The following is a 20,593-nucleotide window of genomic DNA, read 5'->3' as shown; positions in this document are numbered from 1 at the left end:
GCGGTTGTGCTCGCGTGTGGGCGGCAGGGGGGGGGGGGAAGGAGAAACACAGAGCTAGTGTTGCCCAGAATGAAACCTGAATGGAAAGGGAGGGTTTGGGAGCCCTGAACATTCAACCTGGCGGAACCGGAGGAGAGGGTGGTCAGAGATGTGTGCTTGCAGCCAGGCTGGAAAGCGCAGGAGCTCATCAGCAGCCCAGTCCTGCAAGAAGAGAGTTTCTAGCTGTTTTCCCTCCCTGCCATATGTTTTTGGGGTTTTTTTTTTTTTGCTGCTTCTGAGCCTTCACCACCCAGGAGACTGGGAGAGAACCCTGAGGCCAGAGCAGGGGACTAGGAAGATGGACTCCTGGGTTCAATTCACTGTTCTAGGACTCAGGAAAGAAGGACCCAACTCACTGTTTCACTGTCTCAGTCACTTCACTGCTCTGTGCCTCAGCTTCCCCACTGACAATTGGAAAGTGTATCTCAAGCCACATCATATCACATCAATGATTTTATGCAGCAGAATAATTCCTGCACTCTATTGATGGGAGCTGAGCTATGCCTGAGATAGTGACATTGCTTTGGGACACCCGTATCTGCCCGTGCACCCGTCCTTCCCCTTCCACCATACTACTCCTTAAGCACCGACTTCATCTGAAGGACCAGCCCCTTCCTCAGGGCTAAGTTCTGTAGCTCTTCTTACACCACAGACACAGCCAGCCCTAAACCCAGCTGTAACATTCACTGGGGAAGTTCTGTATCTTTTTTCTTTGTCCAGTGAAGGGCATCACACCCCTTGCCCCCTTGAGAAATACCAGGCAGTACCATCAACTCAGGATCTCAGAATCCCCTGTGGGGGACAGTCCTACAAGGGCAAAGATGCTGAGCCAGCACAGTAATCAACAGAGTGGCCAACAGGTTTAGCTGCTACTAAGGGGATCGGTGGAATAAAGGCAAGCTCATCCACATTATCTCGCGAGCTACATCTGTGCAATCCAAAGCACAGCCATCTCCAGGTAAAACCGTATCAGTTTCAACTGCAAGAGGCTTCCCAAAGATGATCTCAAACCCTGTCTGGAGCCAAAGATTGGAGCACCTGCCCAAGCATGGGGAAAAGAGACATCAGATGGCCAGGACATGGCCCAGTTGCGAGACAAAGCCCAGGGACAGATAAATCCATGTGCTGAAAGCAGGGGACAGAGCTGATTTTGGTGGGGCAGGGAAGATCACCAGGGAAATATTCTCGTCTGCACAACAGCAAGTGGGCTGGAGTCCAGAAGACAAGCCAGAGCAGACAGAGGGAAGTGGCAGGGCTCCTCTGCTGTCTTCCAAGCAGGGAGAGTCTGAGCCCCAGACCACATCTAAGGGCACCGCATACCTGGGCCACTGCCTCCCGGGGTGGGGAGCACCCAAGTGTGAGCTCCAGGCTCCCTCTCCTGGGCAGGAGACATCATTGCAAACGCCTCCAAAAAGGAGGCTCAGAGGCCTCCACAAGCCCTGGATCCCATAAGCTGCCACATCCCAAACAACCCCCTCCTTCCTTCCAGCAAGCCCAGCCTCCCAGGAGAACGGGAAAACAGCTCCCAGGCACTGAGAAAGAGGACACCAAAGCATGGTCAAGATCTTTCCTTAGATGCTTCAAGAGGGTAAAACAGTGGCTACGAAAGTAGACTGAGACACAGAGGTTTGCCCGATCCTGAATTGTGTTCCTCACCCACCAAGAACTCGTGTCCTGGTGGAAATCATGCCTGTAACCCGGCCTTGCTGGCCCACATTTGTTTCACTGCGCATAGACTGAGATCTCATTCCTTCGTAGCCCACACACACTTTCAAATCAGTCTGGGGATCTGCTTGGGGAAGGCAAATCAGTTCCCAGCAGAGCTACCAAGAGTGAGAAACACCTCCCTCAGTCAGATCCCACCAGTCCAGGGAATGAACCTGTCGCCTTCCTCTCCTTGGTGTCTGGCTTTGGTGAGTAACACTGAAAGCTATGGCTGGGGGCTGTGCTGCCAGCCCCACTCTGAAAAAGGCCACGGACCCTTTCTAACCTGCAGAGACACACCACTTTTTTGTCCTTTTAGGGCTAAATCCTGCAAGAAAATACTAAAAATAACTTTACAAAAAGACGAACCATGTTTTCCTTTGGAAACTCAGCTTTCAGCCCATCTGCTCCCCCATGAAACAGCTATCCAGCTGCACGTGGGAGCATTTCTGGTTCTTCTCCCACCTCTCCTTTCCCTCCAGATGTAGGGATGCTCCTTTGGGCAGTAGCAAAGACAGCCCACCAGGCTCCCATTAAAAAAGATCAAGGACCTGGTCTTGGTGCAGACAGCCTATCTTCTAGTCCTCCCCAGGGCACCGAGCAGCCAGGCTCACAGAGACAAGTAAATTTAGACTGGGGAAATCTGCTGCAAGCTGAATTCATGCTCTGTACCAGTGTGGGGGGGAAAATCCCTCCACATGTTCCATGTTGTTAAATGTGTGGGAAGTGAGATGGAAATGTATTCCTGGGGTGGAGAAAGGATGGCCTAGAGCTCTAGAGACTTTCCACTACACCTAGTCCCACTGAGTGCAATTGCGCTCTTCCAAAAATACCCCCAAGCCCACTCCAATTTCCAATCCAGTTTAATCTGCCAAGTCCCACTTCACCCACAGCTGCTCCTCCTGGTTCCAGCTCATGTCTGGAGCGACTCCAAGAGATGGGGCACAAGACAGGAGGAGAAAGACGGATCTCCCAGGCTCATCTCCAAGGCCTGATGCCTGGCACAGCCATTTCCATAGACCGAAGCAGCTCACCCCAAGAAATCAGCTATTGGGAAAAGTCTTGGGCAAAGACAAGAGTTTAACTTCCTTTCCCTGCATGATCTTGGACTAAACTCTGCCTCAGTTTCCCCTATTTGTTTTTGCCTGCAGCCTAAGATAGGATCAAGTTGAGGGGAATATAATTTAGTTTTCCTAACGAAATGCTCCAGCCCAGGACAGAGAGTACGGCATTTAGCAAGCAGGAAGAGGCTTAACCATCAGGCAGGCAGTGATTTGTACTGTCCCTGCTGTCTACCTGAGCTTGAACAGATCTCCAGCCCCACCAAGGGGCACCCTTGGCTGCCCACCCACCACCTCCCTGGCTCTTGGGGGACACAAAACCAGCCACACTCGCTGGGGAAACCAGCCTCTTTGCAAGCCCCAGAAATCAGCCACGCAGCGCCGTAATTGTCTCCAGGGTACCTGGAGAAGGGAGGGGAGAGCCGGGAAGGGTGGAGGAAAACATGCCCGACCCCATCAGCCCATCCACACCTCTCCACACATCCCTTCGCAGGAGGAGGAGGAGCAGCCAGCACTAACTTTTTTGACCATATAAGGCCAGGTTTTTCTCTCCGTGGCCAATCCGGGGAGGAATGTGAACACCTGAGCCTTGCCTGGTTTCCCAGGGCCCATCCTCCCCTGCCCACACCCTGCCTCCTCGGCCAGGTGTGCAGAGCTCTACCTGCACAGGGGAGGGGAGGCCACCTCCGCACAGCCCGCTCCGCACCTGGCACAAAACAAGGGGGAAATTCTGCCCTGCATGAATTCATCACTGGGGACAGTGGCGCAGTCGGGGCTTTCCTCTCCTGCAGCCCTTCAGACTCCCCAGGGTGGCCAAGCTGAGCTCAGGTTGTCTGCTGCAAGGCTGGGTTGCCCCTTTCTTTCAATTATTTCCAGTTATTCACCATCCCAGACATGTGAAACACCTCTTCTTCTGTCCTGCAGCCATCCCTGTTGCTTAGTTTCCATCTCCACCTGCACCTGGCTGGCTCAGGGCAGCCCTGGGGTCTCTACCTCCCAGACAGTGCCTGGGAGACAGGAGCTTGCACAGACCTGCTAAGGGAGCTTCACCTTTGAGATGTCCTCAGCCTGGCTTTCGTTCAGGGGAACTGGATCCTGGGGGGACTCCATGCATCGCCCTGTCACGGCTGGGACTCCCAGCAATACCAAAACCAGTGCGGGACAGGGCTGGCAGCCTTCTAGCCCAGTGGCTCCCTGTCCTGGTACCACATGTCACTGCCTCAGCCCAAGGTGAGAGGAGGAATGAAGAACAAGGTTGGCCCATCACTTGGTGCATGCAGATTAGGGAAAAAAAAAATAGACCAAAGCTGCTACCAGCCAGGAGGAACAGAGGAGAGACCCTGAGCTGCCAGCCCAGCCAGCCCCCAGCCCTGCAATCCTGTCTCCAGGCCCCACTGCCCACCTCTGCCGCAGCGATGCACATGCCAACTCTGCCATGTCTCCGCATGCCAGCGCCCTGACCAAACGAGCCCAAGAATTTCAGAGAAACCAGCGTTCCCTTGTTGTGTTGCCAAGATTCGGTACCCACCTGCCAACAATCCTGGTTAGAGCAGGACAGATTCCAGGAGAGTTGTGTCAGCTCGCTGCCCTTGGGCTTACGGGGTGGGAGTGCCAACAGGTCCCACACCTCCGCCTCCAGGCATGCCAGGGACTCGCATACGCAGCAAGGCAGCAGCAGCGGCTGCGTTAACACACTCCCCACCCAGCCCAAATTCCTGCGTATCCACAAGGCCGTCACAGGCCTGGAGGAAGCCTCACCTGAAACAAAATGGCAATAATGTTGGCCATTTTGATGTTTGCCCATATTTAATCCTGCACAGCCCTCCAGGAGGACAGAGCCCCGGCGCAGGGGCAAAAAGGGTGGGGACCAGTGTGTGTGGGAGGGCAACGTTTCGTTCCCTGGAAGGCATGAGTCAAAACAGTATTTCCCAGCACTTCCTGACCCGCTCTCCCCTCTACGAACACACCATTTATGCTACAGAGCAACATCACTCAGTGAATCTCCGGGAATCCAGGGCAAGAAGCAAAGGGGCACTGGGAAAAGCAGCAGCTCTGCCCACAGATGGGGACATGAACAAGAGTGTTCGCCTGGCAGGAGGGGCGTGTGGACTGTGGCCCATGCTAACCTCCATCAGGTCTCAGCAGAGATGGGGATGTTTCTCTTGCCAGCATGGAAAGTTCACTGGGGCTTGGAAAGGCCAGCCTGTCCACAGCGCAGTCATGATGCCAAGAATAAATGTGCGTGAACTGGTGTCCATTTTGCTGAGCAAACAAAGGAAAACAGAAAGGTCAGGTCAAATTACTACTAGCGATCAGGACTGAGACTTTGCAGCTCAGATCAGGGTCTGTCTGTACCAGGTTTCATGTGCTCCAGGCTCAGTATAGTCCAGAGACCATTTACCACCTCACACCCATCATCTTCGCTCTGCACAGATGCTAGCTGAGTCTGAGACAGCTTTCAACTGTGAAGCCTGACAGCACATCATGGCATGGACTGCAGACCTTGACTGGTGGCTTAACCTTGCTAGCAGGCACTGCTAGCACAGAAGACCTGCTCCCTTAGGCCTTTATTGACATTAGCAACCAGAGCTTGTAACCGGGTTCAGAGTTTGTTGTCTACTTGAGAAGGCATGCTGAAGTCTCAGCTACTGCATCCTCTCTGCTAGCTTTAAGCATGGCTACTTAGACAACACATATCCCTCAACATCCTCACCAGGAACAACCAAGCACTCGTGGTGCATTTGAGGAGGTGGAAGAAGCCCAACACATGGCACATGTCCACCCTCGGGAAATGGAGGTGGTTTGGGCCCAGATCACCTAGCTATGCTCCCTCCCAGCCCGACAGACCTCTCCAATGCACAAATACACCAGGCAGCCTCCAAACCTGATGCAGCACATCGAGTTGAGATCCATGGAGGGGCCTGGGTAAGCTGGGGCACTGCCCAGTGTGTAGGGCAGGGCAACAGAAAATATTTGAGATTGCAGGTTGGACGAGATGAGTCACACACAAGGATGGGCAGTCCAGCTGCTGGAGCTGCCTGCTCAACTCTCCACCCCTACCGGCATAGCAGCCTGGGAAGTTGCTAACCGTGGGAACTGGGATATCGCAGCAGGCCAAGCGAGTACAAAAACATGGCTGTTGCTGTGAGGAGATTAAAATTGTCCATCTCTGCAAAGCAATGACTTAGCAAGAGGAGCAAAACCCCAGAGCTCAGCAGGTCTAGGTGCTCGAGATTGGCTGCTCAGCCTGGCAGGATCCCCATGGCAATCAGCCAGGTATTCATAACATAATGGGAACGGTGCTCCTGCGGGGGCCTGCGTGTGTTTGCGAGATTTCATAGACACACCCTTCAAGCCAAGGCTTTGGAAAAAAAGCTCAGCACCTGGGGAGGAGGGGGAGAAAGAAAAAGAGAAGGAACCACTTCAGAGCTGAGGAATCCCAGCTGTGACTCACCGCGGGGCAGGCGGCAGGGGCTCTGACGCAGGAAGCAAACAGGGCTGGGAACGCCGGGGAGAGGGTCAGGGCAGGCTGTCTGTAGCCCTGCAAGGGGATCCTGCAGGGCAAGGCAGCCCCCTCTGTGCAAAGGACTACTCCGCTAGACTCACCCAGCATCCAGCCTCCTTGTGCAAAGGGGGGCTGGTGCCATCAGGGCCCAACTTCTGCTCATGGAAATGGACCTGGCTATTTTTTTGCATTGGCAAACCTGGCATGCACGTTTTCCAGCTCCATAATGCCCATGTGCCCAGCCTTACCTGCCTCTATGGCACTGAGATTAACTCCAAGAGTCCCAAAATCTCCTTTGTCTCCAACATTTCTCAGGCTGGCGATATCCCAGGGCAACACCAAGACCTCCCCTGGCCAGCAACCTCTGCCACCCAACAAACGTTGGCCCCTTTGAGCTGCCCCACCAACACACACAGAGGAAAAAAGCTCACACTTAAAAAAGGGAATATAAAACATCTGGAGCTTGGTTTCCAACTCTTCCAGAGCCTTATCGTGTAGCCAAAGGGATCTGTCAGGATAAGTGCAGTAGGGCCGAAAGATACCATTACCAACATAAGAACGCTGATTTGGGGCCTTTTGTATAGTTTGCAGGGGTTAGAAATACAAGACAAGAAGTAAGATAACACCAATTCAGATCCATAGCTGCAGATCCACTCTGGATTTACACCTGCCTGTCCCACTGACCTCAACAAGGTGTAAATCCAGCATTCCCTTAGCACTTCACTGGATAGAAACCTGTGTAACTTCACTGAAGTCAGTGATGCTGCACCAGTTTATCCCCCCGGTGCCAGCTCTCCCAGTGGGTGACACTGTTTTAAGTCCCAGTTCCTGAAGTCAGGGTAACATGGAAGAACAGTTGCTCTCCTAGATCAAACCAGAGCTGTAGCCTATCAACAACAGAAAACACTCAAAAACTGGGACCCCAAAAGACTTACAAACTAGACAAGGAGGAACAACTCCAAATGTCTTTTTCTTTTAAAGCAGTGGGCCACAAGGCACTAAAATAATCTTGAAGTTCGTTCAGCCTTGGATTTGCCCAGGGGAAATGCTGAAACTTAGCAGCATGCAACATGTTTACCCTTCTTAAGAACCAGACCTGAGCTAGCATCAGACAAGCCCTTTGCTCCCACAAACGGACTGCTGTTCAGCCTCTGTGTCGGTGCCTTCTCCAACCTAGTTTTGAGTGCACCAAGGTGGTGTGGAGTCTCTGGATGAAACAGAAGGACTCCATCCATACATGCTCTGCTGGCAGCTTCCCAGACAGCCAGCTCATGCTCGTGGCAACAAACACCTACGGGACATGTTCTGACCTGAGCACTGAATTCAGTTCTCCCTGGAGGATTCGCCCACGTACATATCTGGAGTGTGCTCTGCAGATTATACAACACACGTTATCTAGGGCGACAACGACAAGTGGATCCAGAGAAAAGCCCCTGACTTTCAAGGTCCTGGGGGATCCCAGCTGGACCAAGGTAGAGGATTCAGTGGTTGGCAGGATTGAATTTCAATACAAAATGCCTGACTGTAGCCCAGAAACACGAACTTCTACCTTGCTGAAAGCTTCTTAGTCCTTGATGAGACCTTAAGTAGAGTAAGAAGGAACTCAGGGTCACATCTTTGAATTTATAAATCAGCCCTTGACTGCAGCAACATGCCAGCCCTCTGCACTGGTTAAAAACCTGGCTCACAACTGGAAATTGCCTCTTGGCTGCACCTCCTATTCACCACTTGGTTTTGGGAAGGGTCAGCATTTCACTCTCTCCTTTCTAAAGTGGGCTGATCCATTCCAATCCTATTGCTGCCCTGACCAGGAAAGACCCCCAATTCTTCACTCAAGCAAGGAAAACAACCCGTAGCAGCCTTGCTGTGCTTGTCCATCCAGGTCCTCCAGCTGCACAAGGAAGAGGCAGCATCAGCATAGAAAGACTTATGTTGCTCCCGAGACTCCTAAAACCCTGCTATCATCATAGCTCCGATTCTGAGATTAACCCTAGGTTTGTACCTGAAGCAGGTACTTGACAGCGCTAAGAGGACAGAGCTGTTAGGACCAGCTTGCAACAGTATTGAGGATGCTGCTGTCCACAAGCAGCAGAGCTGGCAAATTAAGACAACTTCAGCCTGACTGTTCTCAACACCATACCATCACCTTGCTCCTGATTTATGCTTCTAATAACAAGCATTGGCATCTGCCCCTTCTCTGCCAGCTTAAACCTAAGTGGAATAAGCAAAATTTCAGTGAGCATTGGCTACAGCCAACAGTCCCAGTATAGTGGGACTAAACCCCCTGTGGATTTTATGGAAACTGGACTGGGCCCCTTTGAGAGTTACTTTTGTGCCAATTTTTCTGCGATTTACTGAGAAGTCTCAGCTTTTTGCAAACCATCCCAGCCATGCAAGGAATGGGGTGGGGATGTTTTGACATGGAGTCTTGGATCACTTACAGATCCCACCCAGCTCCCTCCATGCTCACCTTTTAATGCTCTCTATGTGCTCTTGTTTCTCAATAACATCAAGCAGAGAGGAATTCAGATAGCGTAATTTAAGAGAAAACAGACTGCAGGGAGCAAACACTGCACAGACCAGAGTAAATATGCACAGCTATCAGGCCCAGGCACAATCTGTGTGTGTGAATGCAGCATCTGTTCGTGTGTGCACAAACACATCTATGTGTGCAGACGTGTGTGGAAGCATCTCTGAAGCCCACTGCTTGTCTGCATGGGCTGTGAAGCTCAACTCTAAGCAATGCCACCACTTAACTGGAAATCTGAAGAGAGACTTGGCCTGGCAGCAAGGAAAGGGAAATGCTTGGGGCAGGTCCTGCTGCTGGTTGGAGATGAAGGAGGGGCAGAAAGGCCCCTAATTAGCCTGGAGTGAATTTCCTTCGGCAGCATCAAATACCCTTTGCACCTCCAGCTGCTAAGCAGAAGGCACAAAAACACTCCCCCTTACCAAAAAAAAACCCCTAACAGATACAGAATTTGTGCTGCCTAACCAGATGTATTTAGCATTAGATTCCCCACAGGTTAAGCTAATCCTGTGTACATCACTAACTTTACTAAAGGAGATCCTCATCTTAGTGTGGTAGCTCAGCTCCAATTCACATTATCTCCCTTATTTTCTTTGCTTCACATTTGCTGCAGGTAAGGTTGGAACAAAGGCTGACAACGTTCCTCTTATTCTTCAGTTAAATCCTACCCCATAAGAAAAAATTAAAATTCTTTCTACATTTTCACAACAAACAGCTGCTTCTTGCAAAGCAGAACAGACATGTCTAATGCATATGTACATGACTGCCCCTGTTCTCAGTGTTTATCATCTAAGAAGCCTTGCAGAATCACATTTGTTTAGTCTGCAGTGAGATCCAAATCCAGTTTCAGATGTGGATCTACATTTCACAACTGGCCTTTATTCCTCTAACGCACTATCCCAGCCTTTCCACCTGAATTCCAAAACCTGAAAAATTCGGTGGGTCTTCAGATCCGGAGCTCACCTGTTGAGCCATGAACCTTGCATTGATACAACCCCTGGTGAAGATGTCTGAAGCAGCCCTACAAAGCAGCTCCTTTCAGTTCTCAGACACTGGTGAGAGCTTTCCTGAATTCACAAGAATGTATTAGAGTTAGTAACAGTACCCAATTACACTCCATGAACCATGCCAGGGAAGGACAGAAAGGCCAGGAGTGACTTTCGTACTCCTAAAAGGGCAACAACTGATTTAGCTAGGTATGCTGGGGTAGATGTAGCCTCCCGGCACACACATTTGTGTCCCCGAGTCCATGCAAATACTGCTCTGAATTTAGGAGAGTGATCGGGGCAGGCAGACGGCCCTTGGGCTGGGGAACCTCAGGAGACGCAGCCAGCTCAGGCTTCTTTTTCCACCTCGCTGGGAAAGGAGAATTCAGAGGCTAGGCCGCCCAGCCCCAGAGGGCTTTGTCAGCATTGTTTGCAGCAGGGAGCAGGCTGCCGGCCCCGCCTGGCGCTTCCCTTTGTGCATTTGCTGAGCTCTGATCTTACGGCGTCCATTGCCGAGGGGAGGGAACTGCTTGCAACCAGGGCAGACGGCTCCAACCTACTTTCGCTGGGTTTTGCGCAGAAGGCAAGTCTTGCAGGCTTCAAAGCTTCCACATCAGCAAATTGTCTGACAAGTGCCTTCCCTGACGTCTTGTCAAAGAAATGCCAACATAAGGGAAGTGTAGGGGGGTGTTCTCTCATATGTGGAGGTGCTCAACTTATGCATTATATTCAGCTCATCTGCCACCCCTTCCCTTTCCCCCAGCCCCTCAGGCCCAGACCAACCTGCTCTTTGCCATCTTCACTGCCCCCCAGTTCCTGTTCTGCCATCGTGCAAGCACAGTGCAGGTGCCTCTGCCCCACAGCAGGTGCACATGCAAAGCAGTTCCTGTGATGGGGGAAAACGAGCCATTCTCCCACCTTATCACACAGTCAAATTTGTATTTCTGTTACATGATATCCATAGACATATCATAGAGAGAGCCGCTCTCCATGACCTCCCCATAAGAGGTCCGATGGCCCCTTTGTGCTTCTCTGCTCTTAAAGGGTCAAAGTCTTTAAGACTACTCTTGGACGATACTACACAAGATGCTGCAATAGCAACTGATGGACTCAGTGGGTCCATCTGCCCTGGACCCTGAAATCAGAGCAGGGAGTTGAAAGGAACCAGGTTCTGCATCAACCAGTTGCTCCACTGATGACAACTGTGACCGTCATCGATGTACTTCTACAGGGAACATTAGGCCCTCCAGAAACCTCCAGGTACATTCTTGGTACGTGCCTCCTCTCCTCCCTGTCTCTACATACACACCTGCATATACACAACATTATCAGGTTTACTAGTGGCTTTACGAGCATTTACACACTCAATAAAGCATTCTTTTGCCTTGCAGTTGTGCCAGGTCTTTGTAAATCGTTAATACTCTTCCTTTTGAACCTGGAAAAGAACCAGGCCACCTCTTCCAATACTCTTTGCAGTAGTTTATAGCTTACAACTCCTTAAAAAGACTTTCCTCCCTCTCCCCTAAACCTCTACCCTTCTGAGTCATGCTCTGCACAATGCCTGAAGTCAGCACTTCACACAAACCAGCTGAAGCTGGTCTTCAGAAAAAATGCAGACACATACATACAGAGCAGGGAACAGCTACCAGCCAGGACCTGCAGCCTTGGCAAAGAGCAGAGCGAATTTGCTGGTGACAGCACCAGCTAGAAACGCAGATCAAGAGAGAACATGGAGAAGCGGAGCAGCTCTCCACTCTCCACCTCCCCCCGAAGGCAAAGATCAGTGTTTGGGACACTAACTAGTCACCTGGGAAACTCGCACTGAGGGAGAGAAAGGCCTAGCACAGGCCTGTTTTTCCCTTTGCATTACTCTATTCTTCAACCTACAGCTCAGGTAAATGCATCCTTTGGCCTTGGGAATCCCCCCAAATCAGTTTTGCACTGATTTTAATCAAGGTCAGATGAGATTCCCACTTTCAGCATCAACAGTATAATCCTCAGGAGAAAAGAGCTCATAAATACAAAGGCCAGGAGGTACCCCAGGAATATCTAATTTGATTCCCAAGTCTCATCCACATTTACTCTCCTTTTCTTCCTCCTCTCCAAAGTAGCTACAAGGCTCACAACTCCTGTGAGGTCCCTTGTTCCCTTTCACTGAGCCATAGCCCTTCAGACAGTATCTTTTCCACTCAAGGCCGAATACTTCATTACACACTCCCATGCTCTCAGATTCAACATCTCTGCTCTTCTCTAATGGCTCTTCCATGAAGGCAATGCTTGCCCTGAGCATTGCACAAGATATCACGGAAGAAGCCACACCATTTTGGAAAGTCCCATGGATTGGTTGAGGCAAGGTAGAAAAGGTGCTTTCACAGGTCACCGTGGCTGCCCTGATCCAAGGACAAGGTTGTCCACAGAGGTGATCTGCAGTGGGCTCAGAAATGACCCAAGGCAAACCAAAAGCAGTTCTCTTCTCAGGCATTCATCCTCACTAACAACTGTGGGTATTTTGAGGAAAAGACTAAGCAACACCTGTTTAAGTAATGGTTAAGATGTGGAGTTAAAACTCAACCTGAATCAGTAAGGAATGCACTGCAGGTCCAGCTCTAGGGGCTGGAGGACAACAAGTAATTCAGCATCTGCCCTACTTAGCCACTCCGAACAACAGGAGTCAGCGTTGGTCAGGCTGGGAATGTCCAGACAGAGAATGCAGCGGTTACTCCAGCAAATCACTCCCGGGAGATCCGAGAGCCCTGGGTAATAGCCACCACATACATTCCTGAAAAGCCCTCACAACTTTCAAATACTGCCCTGCTAATTCACTTGCCTCCACGCACTGGCAGCAACGAGGTCTAATCCCTGACGTAATGCAACAGCAACCCTACAGCGGGGACCTCCTGCCCTGGTACCGTCAAGGCACTGCAGTTGCAGAAGGGGATTGACGTTCTCTAGGTAGAGAATGACACCAGAGCCCACACAGGGCAGCTCGCATCCAGCTCCCCTGCGCCCTTTTACGCTCATGCTGTGTCACCTGCTCTGATGGGACATGAGGATGCTACCTATATTAGAAGGGTATGTTAAAACTTTCACTCTCCTGTATGCTTTCTTCACGAAGGGTAAAGGAATTCTTCCCCAACATGCAACCAAGGACCTCTTCCCTCACACTAGCCACTTCACAGACGAGCTTTTCCCACCACCATCTCACATGCTTGAAACAGTGATCTTCTAGGAGGTAACTGAGATTAAAGGGACACAGAGAAAGAGATGAGCAGTCTCAAGGGCCAGCCAGGAGAGGAGCCGCCCTGCTTACTTCCTTTTGATCTCCATAGAGAACACCACGGAGCTGCCCTTCTCTTTTGATGTGTCACCCTGCAGCTTGTTCTCTTGCAGGAGGGCAGGCCTGTTGCAGCATGACTGCTCCTGGATTTCAGCTGCTGGGGTAACAAAGCTGCACTTCAGCAGCTTCTATGCGTTTCACAGACTTCAGAGTCTCTGGGTTGACCCCAGGGGTGGAGGGGAACTGAGATGGCCAAGGAAGGACACCACCCTCAGACTCAGCTCTAACTAAATCCTTGTCACTCACGTGGAAGACACGTAAATTGCTAGTGCAGCAATAAACCAGAATTAATTATTATGGAACCATGAAGCACTCCACATCAGGAAACAGAGCAGATGATCTCCAGTGCCATGTCTAATCTTTGGCCCACCATATATGATTTAGATGAAGGGGGTTTTAATCAGTTACAAAGGCACTTATCTAAAGTGCATTCTCCTATGGAAACATGAGTAAGATCCGTCCTTACCTTCCCTGCTTCACAGCAAGGTCCCCACACTAGAGTGACAGAGTTTGGAAAGCTCTACTACTCTGAAAACATTATCACTCAAAATAAAACCTTCTGCTCAGAGTCAAGCCACTCTGTGAAGGATTCAAGCATGGAGCAGTTCTGTTGCAAGTCAGGATAAAAGTCCAGGCAGCTGATAATAAGCATTTCATAAGCCTGATCTACAGCTGATTGAACTCGGATTGTCTGGTCATAACAGATCAGGTCTGCATAGCATTTTGTATTCACTCAGCTTATCGCACCAGATGTCAGGTTATGCTTCCCAGTGAAATAAAGAGTGCAAGATCCCAGGTCCAAGGAAAGGAGCAGCTCGCCCAAGTTCTGCAGCCAGCTGGTGACAAGCCTAAGAAAGGAACCCATACTTCCCAACCTAGAACAAAGGTCTTTTAGACTAGAGCACCTTCAGTTCTTGTCAGAACATTATAAGCATATCCCAACCCCAGATCACGACCCCAAGTTTTCTTCTTCAAACTGAAGACCCCTTCAGAGTCCAAACCTAGTGGGTGACCCAGCTCTAAGGTAACAAGGACACTCCTATATAATTAAATCCAAGAAACTCAAGCTTGAGCTGATAAGAGAATTGGTGGCAAGGCTTCTGCCCATAATGCTCCAAGGGATTTTTGTGCAAAGGCCTGTGGGAAGCCAAACCTCCTGCCCACGTTAACACTAGTGAATCTAATGAGAAAACTGAGGTGCCTGCAACGAAACCCTGAAGACTAGAGAAGGAGCCCAATGGCAGGACAAACCTCCCACACACCACTTACCTATCAGCTTCTGCACTAGGTCCAGCAAGACTGCATCTAAGCCTTGGAGATTCGAAGAGACCATTCTCGCCTAGGCATCAAACTTAAGTGTACATGGCTAAGCCGCATCCATTTCCATAACCAACAGGGCACAAGGAAGTGAACAGCTAATCTTTGTGATCCCCTCCAACCTCCCCCGACCTACCAAGCGCTCCTCATTTGCAACAAGGCCAAACAGGACCAGCCTTCAGCACATGTCCAGAGTGCACCTCAGACTCATACCTTGGATTTGTGGTTGCTTTTCTCACCAAGCCCCTGCCCCAACTCTGCCAAAAGGGCTGTTTCCTCACACCACCAGCTCACCTAACAAATCAAAACTTTGCAAGAGAACTGGCTCACGCCTGGTAGAGAAAAGACATCATGTGTTTGGTTTGTGGCTGTTCTTTTCTCAGGTTTCCACACTGTCAGAAACAGATGCCCATATTTCCATGGGTTGACACCTCTCACTTTTCTCCTTTAATTCACGGGCAGCGAAGTGCCAGGAAGAACAAGAATGAACTTGCCCTCAGCTGAGCAAAGGAAATCCGAAAATCTGCAGCTTCTGCCGTACAAGCTTGTAGTGACAAGTTGCTGGGTTTCCAGCTAGAGGAAGCTGCTTATGGGAGCAGACATGTTGCTGCCAACTCTCAGTTCCTAAACTTGATTCCTCCACTTTTGGGCTGGTCACACATTCTGGGGAAAGTTGAATTAAACTTTTTAAACCATGTCACCATTTAGAAATGCTGATGAACAGCGTCTGCAAGGCTGTCAATACATATATGCATAACAAGGGAAGCAGACAGCAGGGAGATACAGTCTGCTGTACAGCTGACAACAGTCATTTGCTCTGGCAGCTGTCAATGTTAAACTGATAAAATTGCTGCTGTTGCGCCATGTTTACGCACTAAACTTTTCCCCACTGAGCGCACCCCTTGTACTCATCCAGCACAAGAATCCAGGAAACAGCGAACTGTCACTTAGCATAAGCAAGAGTTAAAGTTCAGAAAAATGAAAAATAATAAAAAAGGACCTCTCACTGACTCCATCTAAATCTTACTTCCTACAAAGGCTAGAAGCAACTGCAGAACCATCCGGAAACTGGAACCTCCAAGTTCTCAGCCCCAACTTTGATGCTAGCTTATGCACGACTAGATGCTTCACCTCTTCTGCCTAGATTTTTCCATCCAAGGAAGGGGGATAATTAGCTGTGACTTGCTACACAGCAGTGGCGTGAGACTTAATTAGTCAGAACACTTTGAAGGTATGGTACCTAATTAATATCTGAAGTGGCTGCAGTGATTATTATGAACAATGGCATAGCTCACAGCTGACGATACAGTTCAGCTCACCAGTATTTTTCATTCTCAAAAGTGCTGTGCAAACATACATCCAATATTCCACATCAGAAATCTCCACAGTGGTGGGTGGTTATCATTTCATAGATGGAAGAACTGAGGCAAGGTCTGATGGAGCCCAGCAACAATCACAAACCACAGAGCATGGGAACTCCTCACTTGCTGCTGGGATGGAACAGGGCAGCAGTTTGACAGTCCCATCAGAGTGCCCTGCAATATTTTGGGTCTGTTTGGAAATGCTCAGCTATACGTGCTCTGTGCAGGTGTTGAATTTAGCAGGTTCCTGTAAGCAATCATAGGGTTGGAGCTTTTAGGGTACAGAAGAGCAAGCAGGATCTCTTAACTAGCCCTCCAATGCACAGGTGCACACAAACACAAATAACGTGGCACGTAATGCGCAAGCCAGGACAGCTACAGGACCTACACATCAGCACAGCTTGATGCCACATGCTCCCAGCTCAGTAGTGGGAGCACAGCCCTCCCTCTACCTACACAGGGAATTTGCATCTCCCTTGTTTTAGCAGCAGCAACCACCACCAGGTTGGTGCCATCCTTGGATCATGGAGGAGGTGAGCAAGCAGTACTTTCAGCACAGAGGCCTCTGCGCCTTCCCCTAACCCAGGTACCCTGAGCTCTACAAGGGTAACCACCCCCAGGACTCACACAAGCAAGGGGCATCTCCATTTCACCAGCTATACGACGAACAATTACCAACAATTACCAAATTGCTCTCAGCAATAGGGAGCGGAAGTGTTGGTTTTAACCCTCATCTTTACTTTCCTTCTGTCCTGCCTTCAGGAGACCTGGGAACACATTTTAGCCACATTGCAAAATGCAGAGAGAGTATAAAAAAAAAAAAATATTCTCCAGAGCCTTACATAAGCACTGCAGTTGAGATCCATAGGCTCTCTTCTGTATCGCTGTGTCATGGAGCTGGGTTCCCACCGACAGCTTCCTGGAGAGCAAAAGCAGCAAGCTGAAAAGAAAAGAAAAGAGATTTTTTTTTTTCCTCCTACTGTCTGCTAAGGGATTGACTCCATTTTGAGCTCCCCAAAACTGCAGAGAGATTTGCACTGAAGTTATTTTGAGCTGTATTTGTGGCAATATCCAAAGGACGAGAAACTGTGCCAAAGCCAAACAGAGCTAGTTTTGGAGCTCAGCCATTTCTGAGACAGTGGGACATATTGATATTAGCAATTTAATAGTACAGACTTGAGAAACAGATAAGAAGTTATCATACTGTTACATACACACTGGGCCGGTTTTCAGGTCTGTACACGGCCAGCATATAAAGGCTGGAAAAAAGAAGAAAAAACAAACAACCCACAATTTTTCAACAAGCAGCAGCCCAAAAAGATCCCCCAGGCAGATACTGATCTATCACTCGGTGCATAAGGAACACAAAACGGGATCTCTTTGAAGGGGAAGGTCATTCTAGATGGGTGCAGGGGATGTCTCCTGTGTGTAGCTCTTTGGGTTGTCTACCTTCCTAGCACCTCTTCATAAAATTTTTCACAGGCAAGTGTGTAAATCCCCAGAGGAAAATGAAAGGCAAGAAACCCTGTTCACCCCTTTAAACTTGAGCACTGAACAGATAAGTCCAGGTCTATTTTATAAATACTTCAAAGTTCAAAGAAAACAGCAACTAATATTGACACAACCCAACAGAAACATCCCAAGGGGCAAGGCTGTAGGTTGCACGATACTCCAGTGCCACCAGTCGCGCAACATAGGAAACAGCAACTAAGCAGAACAAAAGGGGAGGCTGAGCTGCCTGGTAGCGTTGGGTGAGCCAACACCCCTCGAGTCAGTGGAGCTTACCCATAGATTACAATGAATGTCAGATGAGGTGCTTAATTACCAAAGTGATAAATGTTATATATTAATAAGCTGCAAGAGAGATCAGGCACTTGGGTGAACCCTCAGGAAAATACATGACAAATTGGTTCTCCCTTCACTCCCACAGGGATAGTAAAATCAGCCCAGACTTAAAAGTCTTCTTTAAGAAAATTAACAACCACCACCACCAGGGAAGGCTCATTTGTTTGCAGCTGAGAAGACACAGGAGCTCTCAGGACTCCTGGTGGGAGTCCCAAATATTTTCCACATAGCAGAACACTGTGGAAGTTGCTGCGAAGAGCCTCGACGCCTTTCTGTGACCTTACTCAGTCTCTTTAAACACATGTACGTACACATACACTTTTTTCACAAGTTATCCATGTATCCCAGCAGCTTTTCATCCAGAAGGCTGCAGCCAGCCAGCCAGAACACTCACACACTTCACTCTTTCATCTGAGCTCATTGCGGAGGAAATCAAAGCTTTCTTTTTTTTTTTCCCCCCTCCACTATCGCTGCATGAGTAAATAATAAGGAAGTCCCAGTAAGGACATAAAGCAAAAGGCAATCAAAGTTTCTCTCTGCCCCTGCACACAGGCTCACCTGGGCACGAGAACTGCTAGACACGAGCACCTCCTGGAGGAGACGTCCTCCTCTCCCCTCCTTCTCTAGTACCGAGCTCTCACAGCACAACGCTTACCACACATACCTGGGCTTCCCTCTTACTTCGCAGTAAGGAAGCAGCGGAACCTAGAAATTCGTAACAGTCATCAGTTATCTATTTCTGTGTGTCATAGTCTACTCAAGTGAGGTTTTTAATCTGTTTAGACAACACTGTAGAAGTGTGGCTCCTACTTACTGTCACAGCTAACAAAACCACTACATATGAACTAAAGCTAGTAGGGATATTAAAACAAGAAAAATGAAGTTAAAATAAGACATTTTGCTCAAGTTTTCTTTCTTCCTAGATTTTACTGAAAAAAACCCCGAAACAGTGAAAGTTGTAATACCTTAACCTTAGCCAAACATAGCTTCAAGCTTACCAAATCTCACTCGAGCCTGTAAATACAACGAAATTATAAACTCAGTTACCTGGGACTGCTCAGGTGTTGAAAACAACAGGAACAAAAAGAAAGATTAAAAAACCCAACAAGTATTTACGATAAAATTAAGTTATTTTTATTTCAAGGATATTATTGCAACAAGCACTCACTCTGTTACACACTTAAATGAATACACGCCCTACCATAGAAATCCCTCACTCCACAGAAAGATCACACCACTGTCAACCTCCAAAGCACACTCCAGGCAAAGGTGCATTGATCACAGCCTGACCAAAATCATAGCATCACAGAATGGTTTGGGTGGGAAGGGACCTTTAAAGCTCCTCTAGTCCAACCCCTGCCATGGGCAGGGACATCTTCAACTAGATCAGGTTGCTCAGAGCCCCGTCCAACCTGACCTTGAATGTTTCCAGGGATGGGGCATCCACCACCTCTCTGGTTGTTGACCAGACACCCTCTGCAATGATCCAACTCACTCGTTCATAACTGGTAAACCAGGTTATATGTTTTCCAAGAGCATTTTATACAGAAAACATGACAAGAAGCAGAACAAACAGCGCATCGCACAGGTCAACAGAAGTGTCCCCTTCCCTTGAAAAGCTCCAGGGACAAAAAAAGGCATGTTCTCTCTTCTTCCAGGGAATATTCTTGGTACACATAGAAAGCACATACGTAGCAACTTTGATTTCAAGAGCACTTTCTAGGAACAGCAATCTCAGAACCCACCAGGTAGGTTAAAACTGCCACCGCATTTTGCGGATGGAAAGAAATGAAAAAAATCACATAGACATCAGACAGTAATCTTGCCTCAAACTCCCTAGGGAGGTCAAGGTCTGGTCCCAATAGGGATTTAGGAATTCCTAGATCTGACTCTGTAAACAGCAAGCACCTCCTTGCCTATGAATTCACGAATGCGAGAGGCCATTTGTCAGTCACTGCTCCTGTTCTGAAGACTCCCTGCCCTTGTGATTTGAGCCATTTGATTTAAAAAGCAACAGACTTCTGTCCCAACTGGTGCTCCCAAAGCAACACACCAGCTCCATGGCACAGTCCTTCGTTAAGATCTGGGTTATCCTCTCCGCCATATCCCCATTGATAGCAAGAGATCGGAAGTGATCAAAGTCATTTCTGCCCAGCTTCCGCAGGCGGCGTGCAGCTGCCCTGTAGCACTTCCATGGCTGAGGTTCAATCAGCAGGTACTTGCACAGAGAGGAGAGGAAGGACAGGAACTCCATCAGGCCACTATCCCCATGATTCAGGTGGATCCACATGGTCACAGACATGCAAAAACCGATGTCAAAGGTGGAGCGGCCGAAACGGCCCAGGTAGGACCTCAGGAATGGCTCCCTGGCACTGGAATCCATGATGTCCAGGTTGGCAAAGGATATGGAGGCAGGAAAGGGGCTGCACTGCTGAGCCCTCTCAATCAACACTGGATCAATGTCACAGCACAGGAAGTTCAGATCCTTTCCAGCTGCAGGCTGGTCCAGGCTGCCTTCGCTCTCCTGAAGGCCAAGGAGATGCCTGTACAGAGCCACACTTAGCTCCTGCAGAAAGGAAAACAACAGGGGTTCACAGGGCCTGCACTGCTTCGTTAACACATCACCAAGCTCATCGGATCCCATTCTCAGCAGCAAGGTACAAGCGCCAACTCAGAGCTTTCTCTCAATGAATTTTAGAACAATAAGCTCACCAACAATCTTCCTTTCTGTTGCAAAAAGCATCCCGGTAGCCCTGACTACTGGAAAGTCAACCAGAGATTGGAACTAAACCTATATCACTCCACACTTGGGGTTTTGCTCCAAAAACTATGGGAAAGATGAGTTTTAGTAACAGGAATCTTGCTGGATATCCTCATCCAACGTGGGGGTGAAGGCTTCGCTGGCTTCCCT

The 20,593-nt window shown here is 49.2% G+C and overlaps 1 protein-coding gene across 1 annotated transcript; it reads right to left on the bottom strand.

The window, feature by feature from the left end:
• Positions 1-19,633: 19,633 nt before the first annotated feature.
• BCDIN3D (BCDIN3 domain containing) lies at positions 19,634-20,248 on the bottom strand (the record flags this gene model as incomplete). The annotated part of the gene is made up of 1 exon (XM_009579583.1): positions 19,634-20,248. A coding segment is annotated over one exon (615 nt), but the record flags the coding sequence as incomplete, so codon positions are not given.
• Between the last annotated feature and the right edge of the window lie 345 nt (positions 20,249-20,593).

The sequence above is a fragment of the Fulmarus glacialis genome, unplaced genomic scaffold (genome assembly GCF_000690835.1).
Source record: "Fulmarus glacialis isolate BGI_N327 unplaced genomic scaffold, ASM69083v1 scaffold1016, whole genome shotgun sequence".
NCBI lineage: Eukaryota > Metazoa > Chordata > Aves > Procellariiformes > Procellariidae > Fulmarus > Fulmarus glacialis.
The sequence above is the reverse complement of the archived record's forward strand: the minus strand, read 5'-3'. Positions and strand labels throughout refer to the sequence as shown.